General features: G+C 44.2%; 1 protein-coding gene across 1 annotated transcript in view; it reads right to left on the bottom strand.

The window, feature by feature from the left end:
• Positions 1-21,591, bottom strand: part of LOC129397839 (tubulin beta-8 chain-like) — a 98,101-nt gene that overhangs the window by 34,472 nt on the left and 42,038 nt on the right. Inside the window, 4 exon segments of the mRNA XM_063606516.1 lie at positions 643-7,893; positions 7,896-7,976; positions 8,472-8,582; positions 8,661-8,769. Of these exon segments, the coding sequence (XP_063462586.1) occupies positions 6,923-7,893; positions 7,896-7,976; positions 8,472-8,582; positions 8,661-8,769 (1,272 nt within the window). The 3' untranslated portion in view covers positions 643-6,922.

Genomic DNA, 21,591 nt, shown 5'->3' with positions numbered 1-21,591 from the left:
AACAACAACAACAAAAAAAACCCCACGTTTTCCACTCAGCCCCACACATTATGTGGCCTGCGCAGCTGTCAGGCTGTGGCCACAGTGCTGGCATCTCTCACACAATGAAGGCTGCTGGAGTCCTGGCTGACTTGTTTTGACTCTTTTGTGAGGCCCACACCTAAGCTAAACACTCACGTGCCCCCATGCTGACTCCCCACACTCTAAAGCGTGAATCTGCCCCTTCAGCTGGCAGAGGGTCCTCATGTCATCTGGGTTTTCAGAGAGAAGGTCAAGGGAGCCTGGGTTCTAGTTCTTCAGTAATCAAGAGTAAGGGTCTTACCTGTTCACAGGTCCCTGTGGCTGCTTTACAGAAAGCAGGAAGTGGCCACTTCAGCCACACGGCTGCATTTCCAGCTCAGTCCAGGCAGAGCTGCACCCTGCCTTGCACCTCTGCAGATCCTGAGGGGAGTCCTTAACTGAGCCAGGGCGAGTCCTGGGGGCACTCTGCCCCTGTGGACACTGCCCCTGGGCAGGCCCTGAATCTCCTCTGCTCCCACACTCTAGAGTTCAACAGGTCTCAGGGGCTCTGCCTGAGGACTGCCCTTCAACCAGGTATTCGTAATTTCCCCAAGACCCAGGCTTGCTGAGTCACTCAGTTACCTGAATGCCTTTTTCACAAAGGGATGACTGTGCTGCTCCGTCTTCCTTCTTTTTGTTTGCGAGGCCACAGGGAAATCTGGATCCTCTGGTGAAAAAGCAAATCCAGTTTCTTCTTCTTCTCTTCTTCTTCTTCTTCTTCTTCTTCTTCTTCTTCTTCTTCTTCTTCTTCTGCTGCTGCTGCTGCTGCCGGTTCTTGTAAATGTCCTCACTTGGTTTCTGGGCAGCAACTTCCTTGACTTGCCTGGGGAGCGGATCTGAGCTGCATTTACCAGGCCATGCCCAGGGGAAGTGATCAGTGTGGGACCGTGAAGCTGGATTTCCCCAGGAGCTCCCTCCAAGCTTCTGGTATGATGATAAGACTCGGGATGAACCAAGGATCTCGAACCATGGGACAATGTGAAGTCTAGACCCAGTGGAGGAAGAGAAAGGCTACGGGAAGGGCAGGCTTCACTTTACTGAGCATCCGCTACCTGCCACACAGTTTCACGTGACTTATTCTGTGTGTTTCTCACAGCACCCTTGAGAAATACAGACTACGATCACATCTTTTACATAAAAGAAAACCACCATCCAGGGAGGCGAAGTCCCTTGCTCACAGACTGTCATGTGGGAAGCTCTCTGGATGCAGTGATGTCCTCCAGCTGCAGTACCAGGCAAGCTGTCCCAGAGTTCATGGAGCGGAAAGGCTCGAGAAGCAACTGAGGATGCTCGAATCACAGGTTTATAAAATCCATTCGTAAAACACAGCAAGAAGCTGAGGGAAGGAGATGGGAGGGCCGTATGACCTGATTCCTGTGCTGTCAACATTCATCGGTTCTCTTCTTTCTCTGCTAGTCAACCTCACCCCCTCAGGTGTGACCACGAGGACCAGAGCTGAGGTCTGGGCAAGAGTGCTCACAGCTGAAGGGCTTATGACACACACCAGCTCAATGGGACAGACATGGGACAAGTGTGCCTGATCATGGTGGAGTTGCCAAGAAGCAGCTGTCGCACTGCCATGGGTTCTACGTGTTTCTTGGGCAGAGGACGCATGCGACCAGAATGGGCACCAGGAATGGTGGTGAACGAAGGCCCCATGGTTCTGCATGTTTAGGTGTCTCTTGTATAAAGGCACATTGTGAATTGAACATTTAGTGCCCAGGAGCCTCATGCATATTAAGTATCTCTTGGCCCTTGTGTCTCTTCCTTCCCACATGTAACATACCTGTTCTCTGTAACTATCTATTCTGAACGTATCTAAAAACCATGTCTTGCCTGTGTTATACAAACCACATGCATACTCACGTTCTCTGATGTAGCTGAATGTTTCCTAAGGCCAGGGCACATTTCAGGGTCACATAGAGTGGAGAGAGGGACCAAAATAGCCTTGCTCTGTTTGACTCCCAGCCGAGATGTCTGCTGGGCAGCACTGCCTCTGTAGGCTCTAATGGGGGAAGGGAGCTCAAGGGAGCCTCTGGGGCTGGGCAGGCTACCAGAGAGTGTGGACATTTGGGTGGACCCTGACGGAGGACTTGGGTTTCCTTGGGAGGAAATGTCAGGAAGGGCATCTGGGGCTGAGAGCACTGTGTGAGCAACAGAAGGAAGGAAACTGTGGCTGGCTGGGAAGGGATGGTATGGGGGACAGGGTGAGACTTCTGGCCCTGGGTGCTCAGATGAAGACCTGGGGTTGCCTAGTGGCTGGAAACACACACCAGCTGTGGCAACTTGACCTCTGGGATGTGAGTGTACAGGCAGCTGCTGAGAACGGCTGTGGATTTGGAGATGTGGCTACAGGGAATGGGCAATGGATTCATCTGGGAATTCTGCAGGCAGTGGCCCATAGAGGAAACAGCCTGGAAATGAGACTGCAGATACGTGCTAAAGAGGCTGGAGGAACAGTGACCCCAGTACAAGTTTATGGATCTTATCCACAATCTAAAGAAATGGAGGCCAAATGGCTTTTGAAATTCTAAGATACATGCAGAGGAAGAGTAATGCTTCATGGGAGAGCCAGACTCTTACTGGCAGTGACGCTACACAGTAGAGCTCTGTTCCTCCTGCCCATGTCTGTGGTTGGGGCTGGGGTAGTGCACAAACATGACGCTGATGAGGCCCAAGCATTGTTGGAAAAGAATTCAGCAGCTGCCACAAGAATCTTGAATCCGTGGGTGAAGACCTTGACTTTCTCTGGGACCAATGTGGTCAAGAACAAAGTAAAATCATGACAACAAACACTGTTCAGTTTTCCAAATATAGGCTATTTTAAATACTCTACATTTACCCTCAAAGACTGACATAACTTAGAATAACTTTTATAACAGCAAGGATGAGAACTAAAACTTAAATTGTAAATACAATTTTATTTATAAAAACAAAGTTAGCTTCAAATATTTTATGAACTAGTAGAATTTTAACCTTTTGTCACATTTCCCAACAAAGTAAATAATTCTTTTTTTCACTTCTAGTCTGTCAGAAGAAAAGTCTTAGCTGAAATGGCCAGAAACTCTGACGCACACTCCGGAGGCTGCTTCCGGGGCACCTCGGCACGGCCACTTTTCCATCCCGGCCCTCACTTGATGAGGTCCAGCAGGGTTGAAATTGTTTGACATGCTTGTTCCCAGTGCGGTAAAGAAATAGCACTTGAATGTAAATTTAATTTCCTCAGCAAGGCCATTTTTATTTTTTTTTTTAATTTCTGCAGAAAGGGTACACTCACCAGCAGTTTTGCCACAAGAGTATACTGAGCAAAGGAGACAGGGTCATTTATAACCTGACGCATCCACCCTACTGCTGTGTCCAGTTTCCAGCGGCTGGAACGGGACCTCACATTCTGTATTTGTTCCGATTGGCTAGCAACTTAGAACTTTTTTAGAGAGGAAAAGGCAGAGGAGAACAAAGGAAGGAGGAAGTAACTTGTGGAATGCTGAAAAAAGTAAAAACACCTTCGAATAAAGAAGAGGAACAGGCAATGACCTAAAGCTTGCTTGGACTAGTATAAGCATGCCAGGGCAAATATTTAGGCTAAATTGTGGGAGCTAAGAACATAAAGTACATTGATTTCTTTATTAGGGCTAGCAGATATTTAAGAATGTTAGCACAGGTCTTTGAATAAATTTTGCTTCTAAGAGAAGTTACTATTTATTTCTAATGAGATGGGAAGGAAAGTCTTTGAAGAGGAAACTCTACTTTTTACAGAAGTAGGAACTTAGACTTACAGTTTGCACATTGACAAACTTGTTTTCCTTCCGTACACGAGGGGTTTATGATCCTCTGTTGCAACTGATTTGTCTTATGTAACTTCAAGAGTTACTCGTCAACCTACTTACTATTCTGGACTTTTCGGGAAATGGCAATTTGCCTTCCTATTTAGTGGGAGGGATACTGAGACTGCACTTTTTCTTACCCCAAGAAGTGCACAGTGTCATTGCAATGTCAACATCAGGGAGATCTCAGCCAGTGTGAAATAATTAGATCGTCCACTCAAAATTCTTAGTTACATCTTTTTAATATTTTCTTCACACTTCTTAAAAGCAGCTTAACAAGAATTGCATTAGTCAGGGTTTTCCAGAGAAACAGAAAAGAGAGGAGGAGATGTCCAGAATTGTCTCGTGTAATTACAGAGGCTAGAATCCAAGGAAGAGTGGCTTGAGTCCAGGGGCAGAATTCCCTCTTCCCCTGGGAGGTCAGTATTTCTTCCTTTAAGGCCTTCAACTGATTGGATGAGACCCACCCACATTATGGAGCATAATCTGCTTTACTAAAAGTATACTGGCTTAAATGCTAATTTCATCTGAAAAATACCACAGAATAATGTTGACCAAGTACTGGGAGAGGCCTTTTCCTTCATCTTTTGGTAAATTGCAATCCCTGGGTATATTCACATTTGAAACTCAAATGTGGGCATTGGCTACTGCAGGCCTTTCCCGGCTCAATGGAGTGCAGACAGGGGAGGCACAGGAGTGACTCCATTGTGTGAAGAGAAGACTGATGAGGGCCCGTGTGGCACCTCAGGTAGGGTCTGCACTGTCTGGACTATGGTCAGGCCCCTGCCTGAGCCAGCCCTGCTCTCCAGTGTCCCCAAGGAATCCCTGAAACTAGCATCTCATGGAGGAGATAGACGATGCAGGAGGTCCCCTGTGCCCAGAACAAATGGTACAACAAGGCCCCTCTGTTCCCCAAACTGGTCTCAGCAAACTTTCCCCACAGCTTGGATCTGGGCAGGTCACAGGGCCCAAACCTCATGACCAGCAGTGCTGGACCAGGGGGCTAGAAGGGCAGGTGGAGCTCTCTGACGACATTGTGGAGAGGAAGGGTGCCAGGCAAGGGGTGTCCAGGCAGGGGGTGTCCAGGATACTGTCCTGAGAGCCTCTCCAGGGACAGGTGCCCTTAGGGGCAGAGAAAAAGGCAACCGGGGAGACCAGAGGAGTCTGATGCAGATAAGGAGGGGCTCTGTCCAGTGATGTTTCTCCACAATGAGCTCTCCCGAGGACAAGCAGCCTGCTTTATAGGTGAACCCCATTGCACAGTGAGAAGACGAAGACTTCGGAACTCAGTTCCCTAGAACCTCTTCTCTCCCTGCATAGTCCGGCCCTATTGGTTCCTTCTGGTCTTGAAGGTCTTTAATGGAAACAAACCGCAAGGCCAAGGCCAGACCTGCCTGCCCTTCATGCCCATCTCCACGCAGCAGTTGAGTGTGGACTCTGCCTCCCCTGTCCCCCGAACAGTGAGTCCCCACCAGCCCCTCCAGGGACACAGTGCCAGCTCTGCAGCCCTCCCATCCCTCTGTCCATTCTTCTGCAGGCAGGATGGGCACTGTGGCTGGAGGAAGGCTCCTGATCCACTGCTTTGGGGGAATCTCTGATTTAGCACTCCACAGGGAACCCAACAGAGATCCAAAGCTGAGTACTGATTCAGAGAAAGAACATTTCTGCTAAGCTTAGGGCCTCAGGGAGGACAGATAATTATCTAAAGTTGACAGAACAATCAATTTTCTGGGTCTGAAGTTTACAAACAAAATCCCTCTCCTTTGAAGGCAGATTAGCCGTGGAAACACCTTCTACATTGCCTGCCTAAATGGTTTGTCTCTGCAATCAATCTCTCTATTCTTTCAAACAGAATTAGGATAATTTGCATAATTGTTTCTTGTCTCAGAGAAATCTTACGGGGAGGCTGTCTCCAGATAACCAGCAGCCTGGGCTCCAGGCTGGGTTGTTTCCCGACGCCAAACCCACAGGCAGCCTTGCGGTAAGGCTCCAGGCTCTAGAGCCAAAGGCTCTAGGTCAGAGGCTCCACCTGGGACCCCTGCGCCCTCCCTGCCAGGGCGGCAGAGGGAGCCACATCCCTGAAAGCCTCTGGCTTAGGGACCTCAGAATTCCCACCTCTGATAAGGTAATGAAATGAGCCAAAGTTGGTGAACAAACTGTGAACAAACTGGCCTACAGTGGCTAAAACCAGAGGGAGAAAAATAAGGTGATAAACCCCAAAAACCAGCCATCCTGGGAAGTTTCAAGGGGCTGCATAGGGTTCTACATAGGGTTCAGTGCATGTCACAGGCCCAGCAACCACATCTGCAGCCCCCAGGACCTAATCCCCTTCTACATAGGGTTCAGTGCATGTTAGCAAACACTGGGCTCGATTCCTGCCTAGTCCCTGCCAGATATCCCATGCCAACCTCATTAAGAGAATGAGGCCACACAATCACACCCAGGCCATCGTGGTGATGGAGTGGCTGGGGTCCAACTTGCACACCCTTCATTGCTGGTTCAGAGCCAGCTGTCTGACCACATTCCTACTCCAAGATGGGACTTTGGGGACATTAAAAGGGGTCAGCGACCCTGGTGGACAAAGTTCCAAAACATGGCCAGCTGGTCCCCTAGAAGTTTGGTACATGGGATAAGCCAAGGCTTTTCTTCAGGAACAGGTTTTCCACCACGTTGCTGCCCAAGGCCCAGGGCATCCCCAAGTTTGCGTGAAGCCTGCCTGCCATGTCCACAGCCCATGCTGAGCCCTCCTGGAGCCACTGGAATGCTTGTTCCTGGGCATGTGATAAGCCCAGACAGCTTCCGCCTTGCAGGACAACTGTGTGCATCTGGCAGCAGTAGCCAGAGGGCCCATGGAAGATGGAGGTGAAACCAGATGCTGTGAGAACACTTTATTAGGCAAAACCGCATACTATACAAATGCTTTAAAATGCAGCAGGAGATGTGAAGACACAAATGAACAAGCGCATAGTGACACATGGCTGTCAGAACACAGGAAAGAATCCACACTGCTTCCCCCCTTTACCTAGAAAAGGAGAGTTCTAGGCCACCTCCTCCTCAGCACACTCCTCATCCTCCTCCTCCTCCGCCGTGGCATCCTGATATTGCTGATATTCAGGCACCAGGTCGTTCATGTTGCTCTCGGCCTCGGTGAATTCCATCTCATCCATGCCCTCGCCTGTGTACCAGTGGAGGAAGGCCTTGCGCCTGAACATTGCTGTAAACTGCTCTGAGACACATGTGAAGAGTTCCTGGATGGCCGTATTATTCCCAATGAAGGTGGCTGACATTTTTAGCCCCCGGGGTGGGATGTCACAGACGGCTGTTTTTACGTTGTTGGGGAGCCAGTCAGCAAAGTAGCTGCTGTTCTTATCTTGAATGTTGAACATCTGTTCATCCACCTCCCTCATGGGCATGCGACCCCTGAAAATGGCAGCCGCCGTTAGGTAGTGGCCGTGATGGGGGTCACAGGCAGCCATCATGTTCTTAGCATCAAACATCTGCTGGGTGAGCTCAGCCACAGTCAAGGCCCAGTACTGCTGGCTGCCCCGGCTGGTCAGTGGGGCAAAGCCGGGCATGAAGAAATGCAGCCGGGGAAACGGAACCATGTTCACGGCCATCTTCCGCAGGTCAGCATTCAGCTGGCCCGGGAAGTGCAGGCACATGGTGACCCCACTCATGGTAGCAGACACCAGGTGGTTCAGGTCACCATAGGTGGGTGTGGGCAGTTTTAGGGCCTTGGAACATATGTCATATAGCGCTTCGTTATCTATACAGAAGGTCTCATCCATGTTTTCCATGAGCTGGTGGACTGAGAGGGTGGCGTTGTAGGGCTCCACCACGGTGTCTGACACCTTGGGCGAGGGCAGGATGCTCAATGTGTTTATGATCCTGTCTGGGTACTCCTCCCGGATCTTACTGATGAGAAGGGTACCCATCCCAGACCCAGTCCCCCCACCCAGGGAGTGGGTCAGCTGGAAACCCTGCAGGCAGTCACAGCTCTCAGCCTCCTGACAACGTCCATCACTGACTCCATCAGCTCCGCGCCTTCGGTGTAGTGTCCCTTGGCCCAGTTGTTTCTGGCCCCACACTGACCTGTAAGACAGTACAGCCAGTCACTCGACGGCCAGGTATACGGTCATCAGTGGTCACCACCATAATGCAGAAAGGGCCAAGTGTCACATGTGAGGTGAAAGCACCATTCGCCCTGCAGGTGGAGCAAATGAAACCCGCTCCCCCAGAGTTACAGGACAGCAGCTTCCCCTGTTAGAAATTAAGACAGGAGTCAAACCTGAGACGGGCTCACAGACCTCGCTGCAGGTGGCTCCTGCCCATTCTCAGGAAAGGCAGTAGCCACGACCCCAGCTCAGCTCCCGACAAGGACATCAGTAGCTCCTCACCTTGAGGAGACACCCGGGCCTTCCTCCCGAAGCCCGTTTAGGACAGGCAGATTGAGCGACTCGACTCGGCGGATAGGAGGGTGTTCAGGGGCCCTGGCGCCACAGTTCCCACAGGATGACCTTGGGGTGTTCCTAGATTTTGAGCTGCCCTGGCTAAGGAGCCGCACCCCAGTCCTCGCCCGCAGCTCACCGGAAATGAAGTTGTCTGGCCTGAAGACCTGCCCGAAGGGCCCCGAGCGCACAGAGTCCATGGTGCCTGGCTCCAGATCCACGAGCACAGCGCGGGGCACGTACCTGCTACCTGCGTGGGGAGGGAGGGCATGAGCGAGGGGAGAGCTACGTTCCCAGGAGGGCGGTGGGGGAAGGACGAGGGTCTCACCGCTGGCCTCGTTGTAGTACACGTTGATGCGCTCCAGCTGCAGGTGGCTGTCCCCATGGTAGGTGCCAGCGGAGTCGATGGCATGTTCATCAGAGATCACCTCCCAGAACTGCAACAGACAGGAGGGGCCAGACAGGCCGGGGCTGAGTCACGGAGGCGCCCCGGCCCCTCTCCCACCCCCACCCTCATCCACACCCCCATCCCTAGGCCGCCCTGTCCCTGGGGTCCACCCCAGCCGCCTCACCAGCCGCCCAGTTCCACCGTCCCCGACAGGGAGCCCAGGGGCCGCAATGCAGGGGCACCGCTCCCGCCACTGCCAACATCTTCCCCGGCCACCCGGTAGGCCCGGGCTGGGCCCTCAGAGCCCCGGCTGCCAACCTTGGCCCCGATCTGGTTCCCGTACTGCCCGATCTGCGTAAGCACAATCTCCCTCATGGCTAAGGCAGGATTAGGGCGGCAACAGAAGCGCGAGAAGGAGGAGCAGAGGCGCAGCGACCCAGCCCGCCCTCCGCTAACGCTTAAATAGCCCCGCGTCCACCTCCCTCAGCCTCCGATTGGGCTCCCAGAATAAGCAACAGCTTTACTTCCACACAGGTGCACCCACCTGTGAATCCCTTGGCGTTGAACGTCTGTTGGAGAACTCAGGTATCCTTGCTATGGTCCCTTCCACGTTGGGGAAAGCTGCTCAGCTGAAGAACTTCCTCCCACGTCTTTAGTAAGACTAAATTCCTAGCTGAGCTGAAACTGATTTTTCCTCCCATGTGGGAGGGGAAGACTCTTGTTTCCATATTCACAGAGTGCCTTTGCACCTGTCCCAGATTGATGACATATTTTTGTAACCGATGAGTCTTTTCATCTATTAGGAGATCTGTGGTTAGGAAAGGCCTTCCACATGTTAACTCAACAGGACTTAATTATACGTTTTACTTTGGAGCAGTTCAAACCCGCAGTAAGCTATGGGTGTTAGAGATAGTCAGGCCTCTGATTTAGCTAGTCTTCTTTAGGATTAGCCCTTTCACCTTTCCAGAGGACTGCGGTCTCCAGCAGAGTGAAGGTAATATTGGATTCTTAAAGCTGACGATAGGTGTTGGGTTACGCCTGCTGTGAAAGATGGGCCATTGTCACTTTGCAGGCTTTTGGATTACCCAAACTGAGGAGTTATTTCTTCTGGTAAACATTTTTCAGATGGGGTGGGGAATGCCTCGATCTAACCAGTGAAGGTATCAGTAAGCATTAGCAAATATTTGAATCTCCTGCAGAAAGGCTTCAGGGTAAATTAGAGTTGCCAGTTCTCATGTAGATAGGTTCCTCAATTTTGGACAGGTTTAACTGGAGAAGGAGAAAATTGCTGGCCGTTTGGGTCATGTCAGGCACAGAGCTCACAGGGCTAAGTCACCTGTTTTAGTGTCTTGAAAAGATTTACCCCTATAAACAAATGAGACATTAACAGAAACAAAGAATCCCTTCTAGGGTGAAAAGAATCATGAAAGTGCTGAGTTATACTCCTGTGTTTGGTACTTGGCATTAGTAATTTATTACCATCATTCAGCCCGAGGGGCCCTGGACTGAAATGCAATCCCTGGACCATTTTTGTTCTTCTTCAGGGTATTCCGGCCCAGTTCTATGTATGCTGACCAGCACGCCCACAAGCTTCATTGGCCCTTTCAGTGCAGGGGCCTTGGCTGTGGCATCTACAAGGGCATTTCCTTTTACATGGTCAGTCTCTCTTTTGATCTCCTCTGCAATTAATTATAGTCACTTTTTGGCAGCAAAGCAGCATTCTAACAAGCTCAAAATCTGAATGATGTTGTATGGAAAAGCCCTTTGGGGTCAGGAGTCCCCACCCATTCCAAATTGCAGCATAAGCATGAAGCACTAAAAAATCAGACTTGGAATCAGTGTAAATGTTAACTTTTAAATCCTTTCCAACTGCAGGGGCCTAGTAAGTTCAATTAACTCAGCTTTTTGAGCTGAGGTCGAGGCCAGCAAGGCTTGTGCCTTGATTCTCTTGTGCTGACTACTAATAGCATATCTAGCCCTCCTGTTTTCCTGATGCATAAAAAAACTTGCATCTGTTAACCACTCTTCCTTGGGATGGTCAAGGGGCTCATCTCTCCTACGTCTGGCCTGCTAGAATAAATTTGTTTCATAACCTGTGACATGCTTTGGCTGTGTCCCCAGTCAAATCTTATCTTGAATTATAGCTCCCATAATTCCTACATATCGTGGGAGGGGCCCAGTGGGAGGTAATTGAATCGGGGGATGGGTCTTTCCCATGCTGTTCTCGTGACAGTGAATAAGCCTCATGAGATCTGGTGGTTTATTTATTTATTTATTTTTGAGACAGAGTCTTGCTCTGTTGCTCAGGCTGGAGTGCATTATCGTGATCTTGGCTCACAGCAACCTCTGATTCCCGGGTTCAAGCGATTCTCCTGTCTCAGCCTCCCGAGTAGCTGGGATTACAGGTGCCCACCACCATGCCTGTCTAATTTTTGTACTTTTAGTATAGACGGAGTTTCACCATGTTGGCCAGGCTGGCCTCGATCTCCTCACCTCAGGTCATCCACTGCCTTGGACTCCCAAAGTGCTGGGATTACAGCTGATGGTTTTATAAAGGGGAGTTTCCCTACACAAGCTCTTTTGCCTGCTGCCATGTAAGAGATGTGACTTTGTTCCTCACCTGCCTTCTGCCATGAGTGTGAGGCCTCTCCAACCACGTGCAACTGTGAGTCAATTAAACCTCTTTTTTAATAAATTACCCAGCCTCAGATATGTCTTTATTAGCAGCGTGAGAACAGACTAATACAACCTGTATGCCAGAAAGGCTGGGAGCACCTGTGGACTCTGACAGGTAAGTAGCTGGGTTTATGGTTTGCCAGGCTTTAAGGGTTATGTCTGGAGGGTCGGTCTAGCAATAAGGCCTCACACTTTCATAAATATTCTCCTATTATCCACTGGTGCCCTTTAGCTTCTAGGACCACCTTCCCTTGTTGTGGGGTCAAAAACCTGTAGGTGCTGTTCTAATGTTAGTTTATTAGCTTTGCCAACTAGAAAAGTGGTAGCAGCAATAGCTCTAAGACATCAAGGCTAAAAGTCAGAGGATCACTAAGGAAAGTAAAAGCTAAACTGTTTGGGGCCTCTTTCCTGGGGCAGCCTCCAGACTACTGCAAAACGGAGGCGGTGGGCAGAAAGGCAACAATATGCAGAGCACTCAGGTGAGGGACAAAGCACAAGGTGGACAGTCCAAAAACAGAAAGTGGCAAACATCTTGTTTAGCCAAATCCATTCTTCTCAATATTCCCCAGGGCCTCTAACCCTGTGGGCTTGGCCTCTAATCTGAGTATGACACCCCCAGGTCTCTAACTTTGGGCTGAGTCTCTCACCCTAATATTATACCCTAGGGCCTCTCACTTAAGTAATAGTGGGTAATCATTCTTGCCAACCTGAATGGCTTCGCGACTCTAAAAGACAGCCCACTTGCCAGCTGAATGATTCTATGTGGATTGTTTTCCTTGGAGTGGGGGTCTTGTCTTGGTGTCCCTTCATGGTGTTGCTGAAAGATTTTGCTGGAAAAGAGGTTCCTGATACAGACCACAAAGTAGGATTCTTAGATCTTGTGCAGTAAAAAATTTGAGGTGAGTCAGAGAGCACAGTGAAAGAAGCAAGTTTATTAGAAATGACTCCATTACAGATTTGGACATCCTCAGAAAACAAGAGCAGGAATGCATTGTCTTTTGTTAGTGTCTGTACTCTAACTATAAAGAGAAAGAGTTATAATTACACTTGGAAGGTGCAGATGTACTCACTAAAGTCGGGGCTATTGGTTTTAACAGTGACCATTAACCCGTTAACCTAAGCTAGCTCGTTAATATTATCTTTAACAAAAAATGCTGCACTCCTAGGACATTTATACATTTTTCAGGCTTGGTGGAAGATGTCTTGTATGGCCATAAATATTCTGCAATTGTAATCTGTGGCCAGTAAAAAAATGTGGCTATTTCCAGACCATAGGTATTAACCTTCTAGATGCCTTGTGAGTACCTAGCTACTCATATTAAGATAGAGAATTCTAGTCATGTTTATTAAACTAGAAGCTTGATAACCATGAGTTCCTCTAACACAGCAAGTCTACTCCTCAAGGAGAAAATGCATTTCTCAGGAATTTTGTGCATTTTGTATGGTGGCATTTGGTATGTTTACCAAAATGGCAGAAAAGAGTGAAATTAGTCCTCAAAGATTTCTCAAGATTGGATATAAAGTAAACAAAATGATTATAGTTAATATGCAAGTTGACACAGTTGATATGCAAAAGAAATTTTGTTTGAAACACAATGAGATTTTTATTTTTATTTATTATTATTATTTTGAGACAGAGTCTTGCTCTACTGCCCAGGCTGGAGTGCAGTGCACCATCTTGCCTTACTGAAACCTCTGCCTCCCAGGTTCAAGTGATTCTCCTGCCTCAGCCTCCCAAGTAGCTGGGATTACAGGCATGAATCACCACACCCAGCTAATTTTTGTATCTTTAGTAGAAATGGGGTTTCACTCTGTTGGCCAGGCTGGTCTCAAACCCCTGATAACAAGTGATCTGCCCACCTTGGCCTCCCAAATTGCTGGGATTACAGGCATGAGCTACTGCTCCCAGCCACAATGAGGCTTTTAAATAATTCTGATTTCCTGCTGTTGAGCAGGGAGCTGAGCAAATTCAACAGATCATGAGCCTAAAGTAGGAGAAGACTGAGGACAAACTCTAGAACACATGTGATTAAATTAATTACAATGGAAACCAAATCAAATTTAATAAGGCCATACCTCTTAGTTTCAAGATGTTTCCCCTCATTTTGAAATGTGGTGTTATTCAGTGGAAAAGAAAAATAGTGTTTATCTCCAGAGTAAAGAACAGGGTTCCCTGCAGGGACTGACTGACTGAGAGCTATGGCTCAGGATTAAAAATTCTCTTTTTTCCACTTACAAACTAAAAATTAATTTCTAAGCCCCTATTGACTAAATGGACCCCCCTTCTTGGATAAGGACATTCCAAAGTTACCCTGAAAAGCTAGTTCAAGCCATGGGTCACACCTGCCTCGTTAGACTCTCCTCCCTTTGGTTTTAATTGTAATTTTTAATTAATTTTTATGGGTACATAGTTGGTGTATATATTTATGGGGGTACATGACATACTTTGATACAGGCATGTAACAAGTAATACATAATAAAAAACAGGGTATCCGTCCCCTCAAGCATTTATAGCTTGTGTTATAAACAATCCAATTATACTATTTTAGTTTTTATAAAATATATAATTAAAATTTTTTTTACCATAATCACCCTGTTGTGCTATCAAATACTGTCTTATTCATTCTTTCTAACAATTTTTTGTACCCATTTCACATCCCCACTAACCCCCTGTTCCCCCACTGCCCTTCCCAGCCTCTGGTAAACACCCTTATACTCTCTATGACATCAATTATTTCAAATTTTAGCACCCACAAATAAGTGAGGACATGTGACATTTTTCTTTCTGTGCCTGACTTATTTCACTTAACATAAAGCCTTTCAGTTCCATTTCTGTTACTGCAAATGACAGACTCTCATTCTTTCTTATAGCTGAATAGCACTCCATTGTGTATATGTACCACATTTTCTCTATCCAGTCATCTGTTGATGGACATTTAGGTTTCTTCCAAATCTTGGCTATTAGCAACATTTGTTTTTGACTGACTTCTGGATAAAAGCCACCTTAACTGAGGTGAAATGATATCTCATTTTGGGTTTGATTTGCATTTCCATAATGATCAGTAATGTGGAGCACCTTTTCACTTGCCTATTTGCCATTTGTATGTCTTCTTTTCATAAATGTCCATTTAAATTTTTGTCCACTCTTTAATTGATTATATTTTTTCTATAGAATGTTTTGAACTCAATATATTGTAGTGTATTAGTCTGTTTCTGCACTGCTATAAAAAAACTGAGACTGGGTTATTTATCTATTTATGTATTCAGATGAAGTCTTGCTCTGTCGCCCAGGCTGGAGTGCACTGGTATGATCTCGGTTCACTGCAACCTCCACCTCCTGGGTTCAAGCAATTCTCTGCCTCAGCCTCTTGAGTAGCCGGGATTACAGGCACCTGACACCATGCCCAGCTAAGTTTTGTATTTTTAGTAGAGACGGGGTTTCACCATCTTGGCAAGGCTGGTCTTGAACTCCTGACCTCGTGATCCACCCGCCGCAGCCTCCCAAAGTGCTGGGATTACAGGCATGCACCACTGCGCCTGGCGAGACTGGGTAATTTATAAAGGAAATAGGTTTAACTGAGTCACAGTTCCACATGGCTGGGGAGGCCTCAGGAAACTTACAATCATGGCAGATGGGAAGCAGGCACCTCTTCCATGATGGCAGGCGAGAGAGCATGTATGTGAAGCAAAGGGGGAAAAGCCCCTTATAAAACCATCAGATCTCATGAGAACTCACTCATTATCAGAAGAACAGCCTGGGGGAAACCAACCCCATGATCCAATCACCTTCTACCAGGTCTCTCCTTCAACACCTGGGGATTACAATTCAATATGAGATTTGGGTGGGGACACAAAGCCTAACCATATCATGTAACTATTAATTGCTTTTCAGATGGGTAATTTACAAATATTTTCTTCCATTCTGTGGGTTTTCTCTTCACTTTGTTTATTGTTTCCTTCACTTTAAAAAAGCTTTCTGACTTGCTGTAATTCCATTTGTCCATGTTTGCTTTGGTTGTCTGTGCTTATGGGGAATTATTTAAGAAATTTTTGTCCAAACCAATGCCCTAAAGAGTTTCCCCAGTGTTTTCTTGTAAAATTTTGATAGTTTGAGGTGTTAGGTTTAAGTCCTTAATTCATTTTAATTTGATTTTTGTATTTTGCAAGAAATAGGGTTCTAGTTTCATTCTTCTGCCTATGGCTTGCCAGTTTTCCCAGCCCTATTTATTACTGAAACTGTCTTGTTTTTTGTTGTATGTTATTGACACTTTTGTTGAAAATTAGTTTAGCTGTATGAGTTTGTTTCTAAGTTCTCTATTTCATTCCATTTGTCTTTATGTCTTTTTATTCTAGTGTCATGCTGTTTTAATTACTATAGCTTGATAGTACAATTTAAAACCATGTAATGGGATTCCTACAGTTTTGGTTTATATACTCAGAATAGCTTTGACTATTATGGTGTTTTGTGGTTCCATATATATTTCAGATTTTTTTTCTATTTCTGTGAGGAATGTCATTGTTATTTTGATAGAGATGGCATGAAATGTATAGATTGCTTTGGATCATATGGACATTTTTTAAAATACTGATTCTTCCAATCTGTGAACATAGAAATAACTTTCCATTTTTTTGTCTTCTCTTTCATTTCTTTTATCAGTGTTTTACATTTTTAACTGTTGAGAACTTTTATTTCTTTGGTAAATTCCCACACATTTTGTTTTATTTGTGGCTATTTCAAATAGGATTACTTTTTTGAATTCTTTTTCAGTTTGTTGACTGTTGGCATATAGAAATCCTACTGATTTGTATATGTTAATTTTGTATTCTGCAAATTTACTCGTTATTACTTCTAATAGTTTTTTGATGGAAATATTATGCCATTCTCACATTGCTGTAAAAACAATCGGTGACTGGTTAATTTATAAAGGAAATAGGTTTAATTGGCTCATGGTTCTACAGGCTGTACAGAAAGCATAGCACTGGCTTCTGCTTCTGGTCAAGCCTCTGACAACTGACAATCAAGGTGAAAAATAAATCCAGTGCTTGCACATCACATGGTAAGTGTGAGGGCAGGGGGGAAGTGCTACACACTTGTAGATAACCAGCTCTCATGAAAACTTACTATTGTGAGAATGGCACCCAAGGAAATGATGCCAAACTGTTCATGGAAATCCTGCCCTCATGATTCAATCACCTCCCGACTAGGCCCACTTCCAACATTGAGGATTACATTTTAATATAAGATTTTGGTGGGAACACATACCTAAACTATATCATTTTGCCCCTGGCCATTCCAAGTCTCATATCCTTCTCATATTTCAAAATACAATCATGACATCCCAATAATCCCCAAAGTCTTCACTCATTTCAGCCTTAACTCAAAAGTCAAAAGTCTCATCTAAGACAAAGCTAGTTTATTCTTCCTATAAGCCTGTAAAATAAAAAACAAATTAAGTGCTTCCAAGATACAAATGGGGCATAGGCATTGGGTAAATACTCCTATTCTAAAAGGAAGAAATCAGCTAAAAAAAAAAAGAGACCACAGGACCCATACAAGTCTGAAGCCCAGAAGGGGAGTTATTGAATTTTAAGGCTCCAAAATAATTATTTTTGATTCTATGTCCCATTTCCAGGGCACACTAATGCCTTGGGATGTTTAGACCTTGTGGCTTTGCATGGTTCAGCCCCCACAGCTGCTCTCATGGGCTGGTATTGTGTGCCTCTGGCTGGTTTTGTGTGCTTCTGGCTTTTCCAGGTGCAAAGTGCAAGCTGTAGCTAGATCTACCATTCTGGGATCTGGAGGACAGTGATCCTCTCCTCACAGATCTACTAGGCCATGCCCCAGTGGGGAACCCACATGGGGATTGTAACCCTACATTTCTTTGCTGCATTGTTTTAGTAGAGGTTCTCCATGAGGGCTCCACCCTTGCAGCATGCTTCTGCCTGCACACCCTAGCTTTTTTATACATTATTTGAAGTAAAGGTGGAGGCTCCCAAGTCTCAGCTCTTGCATTTTGTACACTCACAGGCCTAACAACATATGAAAGCTACCAAGGCTTATAGCTTGCACCCTCTGAAGCAGTGACTGGAGTTGTAACTGGGCCAATTTGTGCTACACCTGGAGCTGGAGCAGTGGCCAGAATGCAGGGAGCCATGTTCTAAGGCTACCCAAGGCAGCATTTCCTGGGCCTGATCCCAGAAACTATTCTCTTCTTTTAGGCCTCAGGGTCTGTGATGGGGGGCTGCCTTTTAGATTTCTAAAATGCCTTCAATTCCTCTTCCCCATTGTCTTGGCTATCAACACTTGCTTTTTTTTTTTAAGTTATACAAATATCTCTAACAAGTGATTGCTCCACAGCCTGCTCGAGTTCCTCTCTTGTAAAAGCTTTTTATTTTTCTGCCACATGACTGGGATGCAAAGTTTTTAAGCTTTTACGCTATGCTTCCCTTGCAAGTAAAAATAAATTACAACTTACTTTTTTTTGCTGCAATATGTGAGCATAGGTTGTTAGAAGCAGCCAGGCCACATCTTCAATGCTTTAGTGCTTAGACATTTTTTCAACAGAAACCCTAAATCATCACTTTCAAATTCAAACTTTTATATATCCCTAGGGCATGACAGAAATTCAGCCAACCACTTTGCTAAGACAACATGAATGACCTTTGCTTCGATCCTAATAAGTTTCTAATTTTCATCTGAGACCTCCTCAGCTCAGCCTTCACCATCCAGATCACTATCAGCATTTTCGTCAAAGCCATTCAAAGTTAAGAAAATCTCAACTTTCCCTCATTTTTCTGTCTTCTTCTGAATCCTACAAACTCTTCCAACCTCTGCCTGTTTACCCAATTACAAAGCTGATTCCACATTTTCAGGTATTCTTATAACAATTTTCCACTCCTTTGTGCCAATTTTCTGTATTAAGCTTTTTTCCCATCACTATAAATACCTGAGGCTGGGTAATTTATTTTTTAGAAAGGAGGTTTAAGTGGCTCATGATTCTACAGGCTGTAGAGAAGACACAGCACTGGTATGCACTTCTGGGAAGGCCTCTGGAAGTTTACAGTCATGGCAAAAGTTGAAGCAGAATCTTGCACATCATAGGGCAAAAAGCAGGAGAAAAAAAACAGAGGGGCGAGTTGTTACACACTTTTAAATAACCAGGTCTTATGGGAACTCACTCACTATCATGAAGATAGTACCAAGTGGGATGGTGCTAAGCCATTTATGAGTAATCCACCCCAATGGTTAAATCACCTTTCACCTGGCCCACCTCCAACATTGAGAATTAAATTTGGGAGGGGACACACATTAAAACCCTATCAGAGGAGTCTTTACATTTTTCCAAATATAAGATTATATCACTGGCAAAAACAATAATTTGACTTCTTTTCCAATTGGGGTGCCTTTTATTGCTTTCTCTTGTCTGATTGCTCCAGATAGGAATTTCAGAATTATGTTGAATAACAGTGGTAAAAGTGGATATTCTTGTCATCTTCCAGATTTTACAGGAAAGGCTTTTAGTTTTTCCCCACTTAGTATGATACTAGCTGGGGGTCTGTCATATATGACTTTTATTATGTTGAGATATGTTCATTCCATACCCAGTTTTCAAAGGGTTTATTATTAAAGAATATTAAATTTTATCAAATACTTTTTAGCATAATGGAAATGATTATATGGATTTCATCCTTCATTCTTTTTTTTTTTTTTTGAGATGACGTCTTCCTCTGTCACCCAGGCTGGAGTGCAATGGCATGATCTCAGCTCACTGCAACCTCTGCCTCCCGGGTTCAAGCGATTCTCCTGCCTCAGCCTTCCAAGTAACTGGGATTACAGGTGCCCACCACTCCACTCGGCTAATTTTTGTATTTTTAGTAGACATGGGGTTTTGCCATGTTGGCCAGGCTGGTTTTGAACTCCTGAACTCAGGAGATCCGCCTATCTCGGCTTCCAAAAGTGCTGGGATTACAGGTGTGAGCCACTGCACCTGGCCCCTTCATTCTATTTATATGATATATCACATTGACTGATTTGCATGTCGAACCATCCTTGTATCTCTGGGATAAATTCCACTTGGTCATTATGAATTACCTATTTATGTATTGTTTAATTGAGTTTGCTAGGTTTTTTGCAAATTTTTGCATCAATATTCTCAAATATGGGCTCATAGTTTTCTTTTTAAATGTGTCTTTGTCTTGTTTTGATATCAGTGTAATACTAGCCTCAAAGAATGAGTTTGGAAATGTTCTTTCCTTCTCTATTTTTCAGTCTGGTCCTACAGACATTTTTTTATTATGGCTTTAATTTTGTTACTCATTATTGGTCTGTTCAGGTTTTGGATTTTTTCCTAGTTCATTCTTGGTAAGTTATGTGTGTCTAAGAATTAATTTCCTCTAGGTTTTCTAATTTGTTGGCATACAATTACTTATAGTAGCCACTAATGATCCTTTGATTTTCTGAAATGTTACTTGTAATGTCTCCTTTTTCACCTTTGATTTTATTAATTTGTATCATCTCTGTTTTTTAGCTAGCTGTCTAAATATTCATTAATTGTTTTACTTTTCAAAAAACCAACTTCTTGTTTCATTGATCTTTTGCACTGTTTTCTTCATTTTATTTCTGCTCTAATTTTTATTATTTCTTTTCTTCTAATTTTGAGTTTTGTTTGGCCTTTTTATTCTAGTGAATTAAGATGTATTGTTAGGTTATTTATTTGCAGCTTTTCTGATTTTTATATAGGCACTTACAGTTATAAATTTTCCTTTTATAATAGTACCTCTTTTACCATATTCCACAGGTTTTGCTATGTTATGTTTCTATTATTTGTTTCAAGAAAATTTTCCATTTTCTTTTTAACATTTTTATTGACCTACTGATCATTAAAGAGCATATTGTTTAATGTCCAAGTGTTTGTATAGTTTCTGAAATTCATTTTTTAATTGATTTCTAGTTTGTTCCATGGTGGTCAGAGAAAATGCTTGATATTACTTCAATTTTTTAAAATGTTTTTAGACTTGTTACTTAATATATGGTCTATCCTTGAAAATAACCCATGTGCAGAGAAGAACAATGTGTATTCTGCAGCTGTTGAATGAAATTTTCTGTAAATATCTATTAGGTTCATTTGTTATACAGTGCAGATTAAGTCTGATGTTTCTTTGTTGATTTTCTGTCTGGAAGGTCTATCCAATGACTAAAGTAGGGTATTGAAGTGTCCAGCCATTATTGTATTGAGGTCTCTTTCTTTAGCTCTTATAATATTTGCTTCATTTATCTAGGTGCTTTAGTGTTGGGTGCATATATATTTCTTATTATATCCTCTGGAAGAATTGATCTCTTTATTATTATATAATGACTTTCTTAATATCTTCCTACAGTCTTTTGTTGAAATCTATTTTTGTATGGTATAAGTAAAGCTATTTCTGCTCTTTTTTGGTTTCTATCGGCATGGAATAACTATTTCCATTGTTTTATTTTCAGTCTAAATGTATCTTTACAGGTAAAGTATTTTTTTGTAGGTCATAGATTATTGTCTTGCTTCTCTATCCATTCATCCACTATTTGTCTTTTGATTGGAGTATTTAGTTCATGTACATTCAATGTTATTATTGATAAGCACTTACTCCTGCCATTTTGTTACTTGTTTTCTGATTGATTTTTATCCTCTCATTGTTCTTTTCTTTCTTCCTGTCTTCCTTTTAGTGAAGGTGATTTATCTTTTAATATTATCTAATTTATTGCTTTTTACTTTTTGTACATCTGTGGTATGCTTTTTGATTTAAAATTACCATGAGGCTTGAATATAATATCTTATAACACATCATTTTAGACTGTGGACAATTTAACATTGATTGCATAAACAAAGAAACAAGCAAAGCAACTAATAAAAACTCTACACTTTAACTCCATTGCCATTCTTTTAAACTTTTTGTTGTTTCTCTTCCTTCCCTATTTTACTGTCTATGTCTTGGAAATATGTTGTAGTTATTTTTTATTGGTTTATTGTTTACTCTATTTGAGATTTTTGCACACCATAATTACCATGTTATAATATTCTGTGTTTTTCCATGTGCTATTACTACTGATTTCTGTACCTTCAGATGACTTCTTATTGCTCACTCACTTTTTTTCTTTCAGGCTCAGAACTCCCTTTCGCATTTCTTGTAGGACAGGTCTGGTGTTAATGAAATACCT

This window comes from Pan paniscus, chromosome 7 (assembly GCF_029289425.2).
Source record: "Pan paniscus chromosome 7, NHGRI_mPanPan1-v2.0_pri, whole genome shotgun sequence".
Classification (NCBI taxonomy): domain Eukaryota; kingdom Metazoa; phylum Chordata; class Mammalia; order Primates; family Hominidae; genus Pan; species Pan paniscus.
This window is presented reverse-complemented; position numbering and strand designations above follow the sequence as displayed.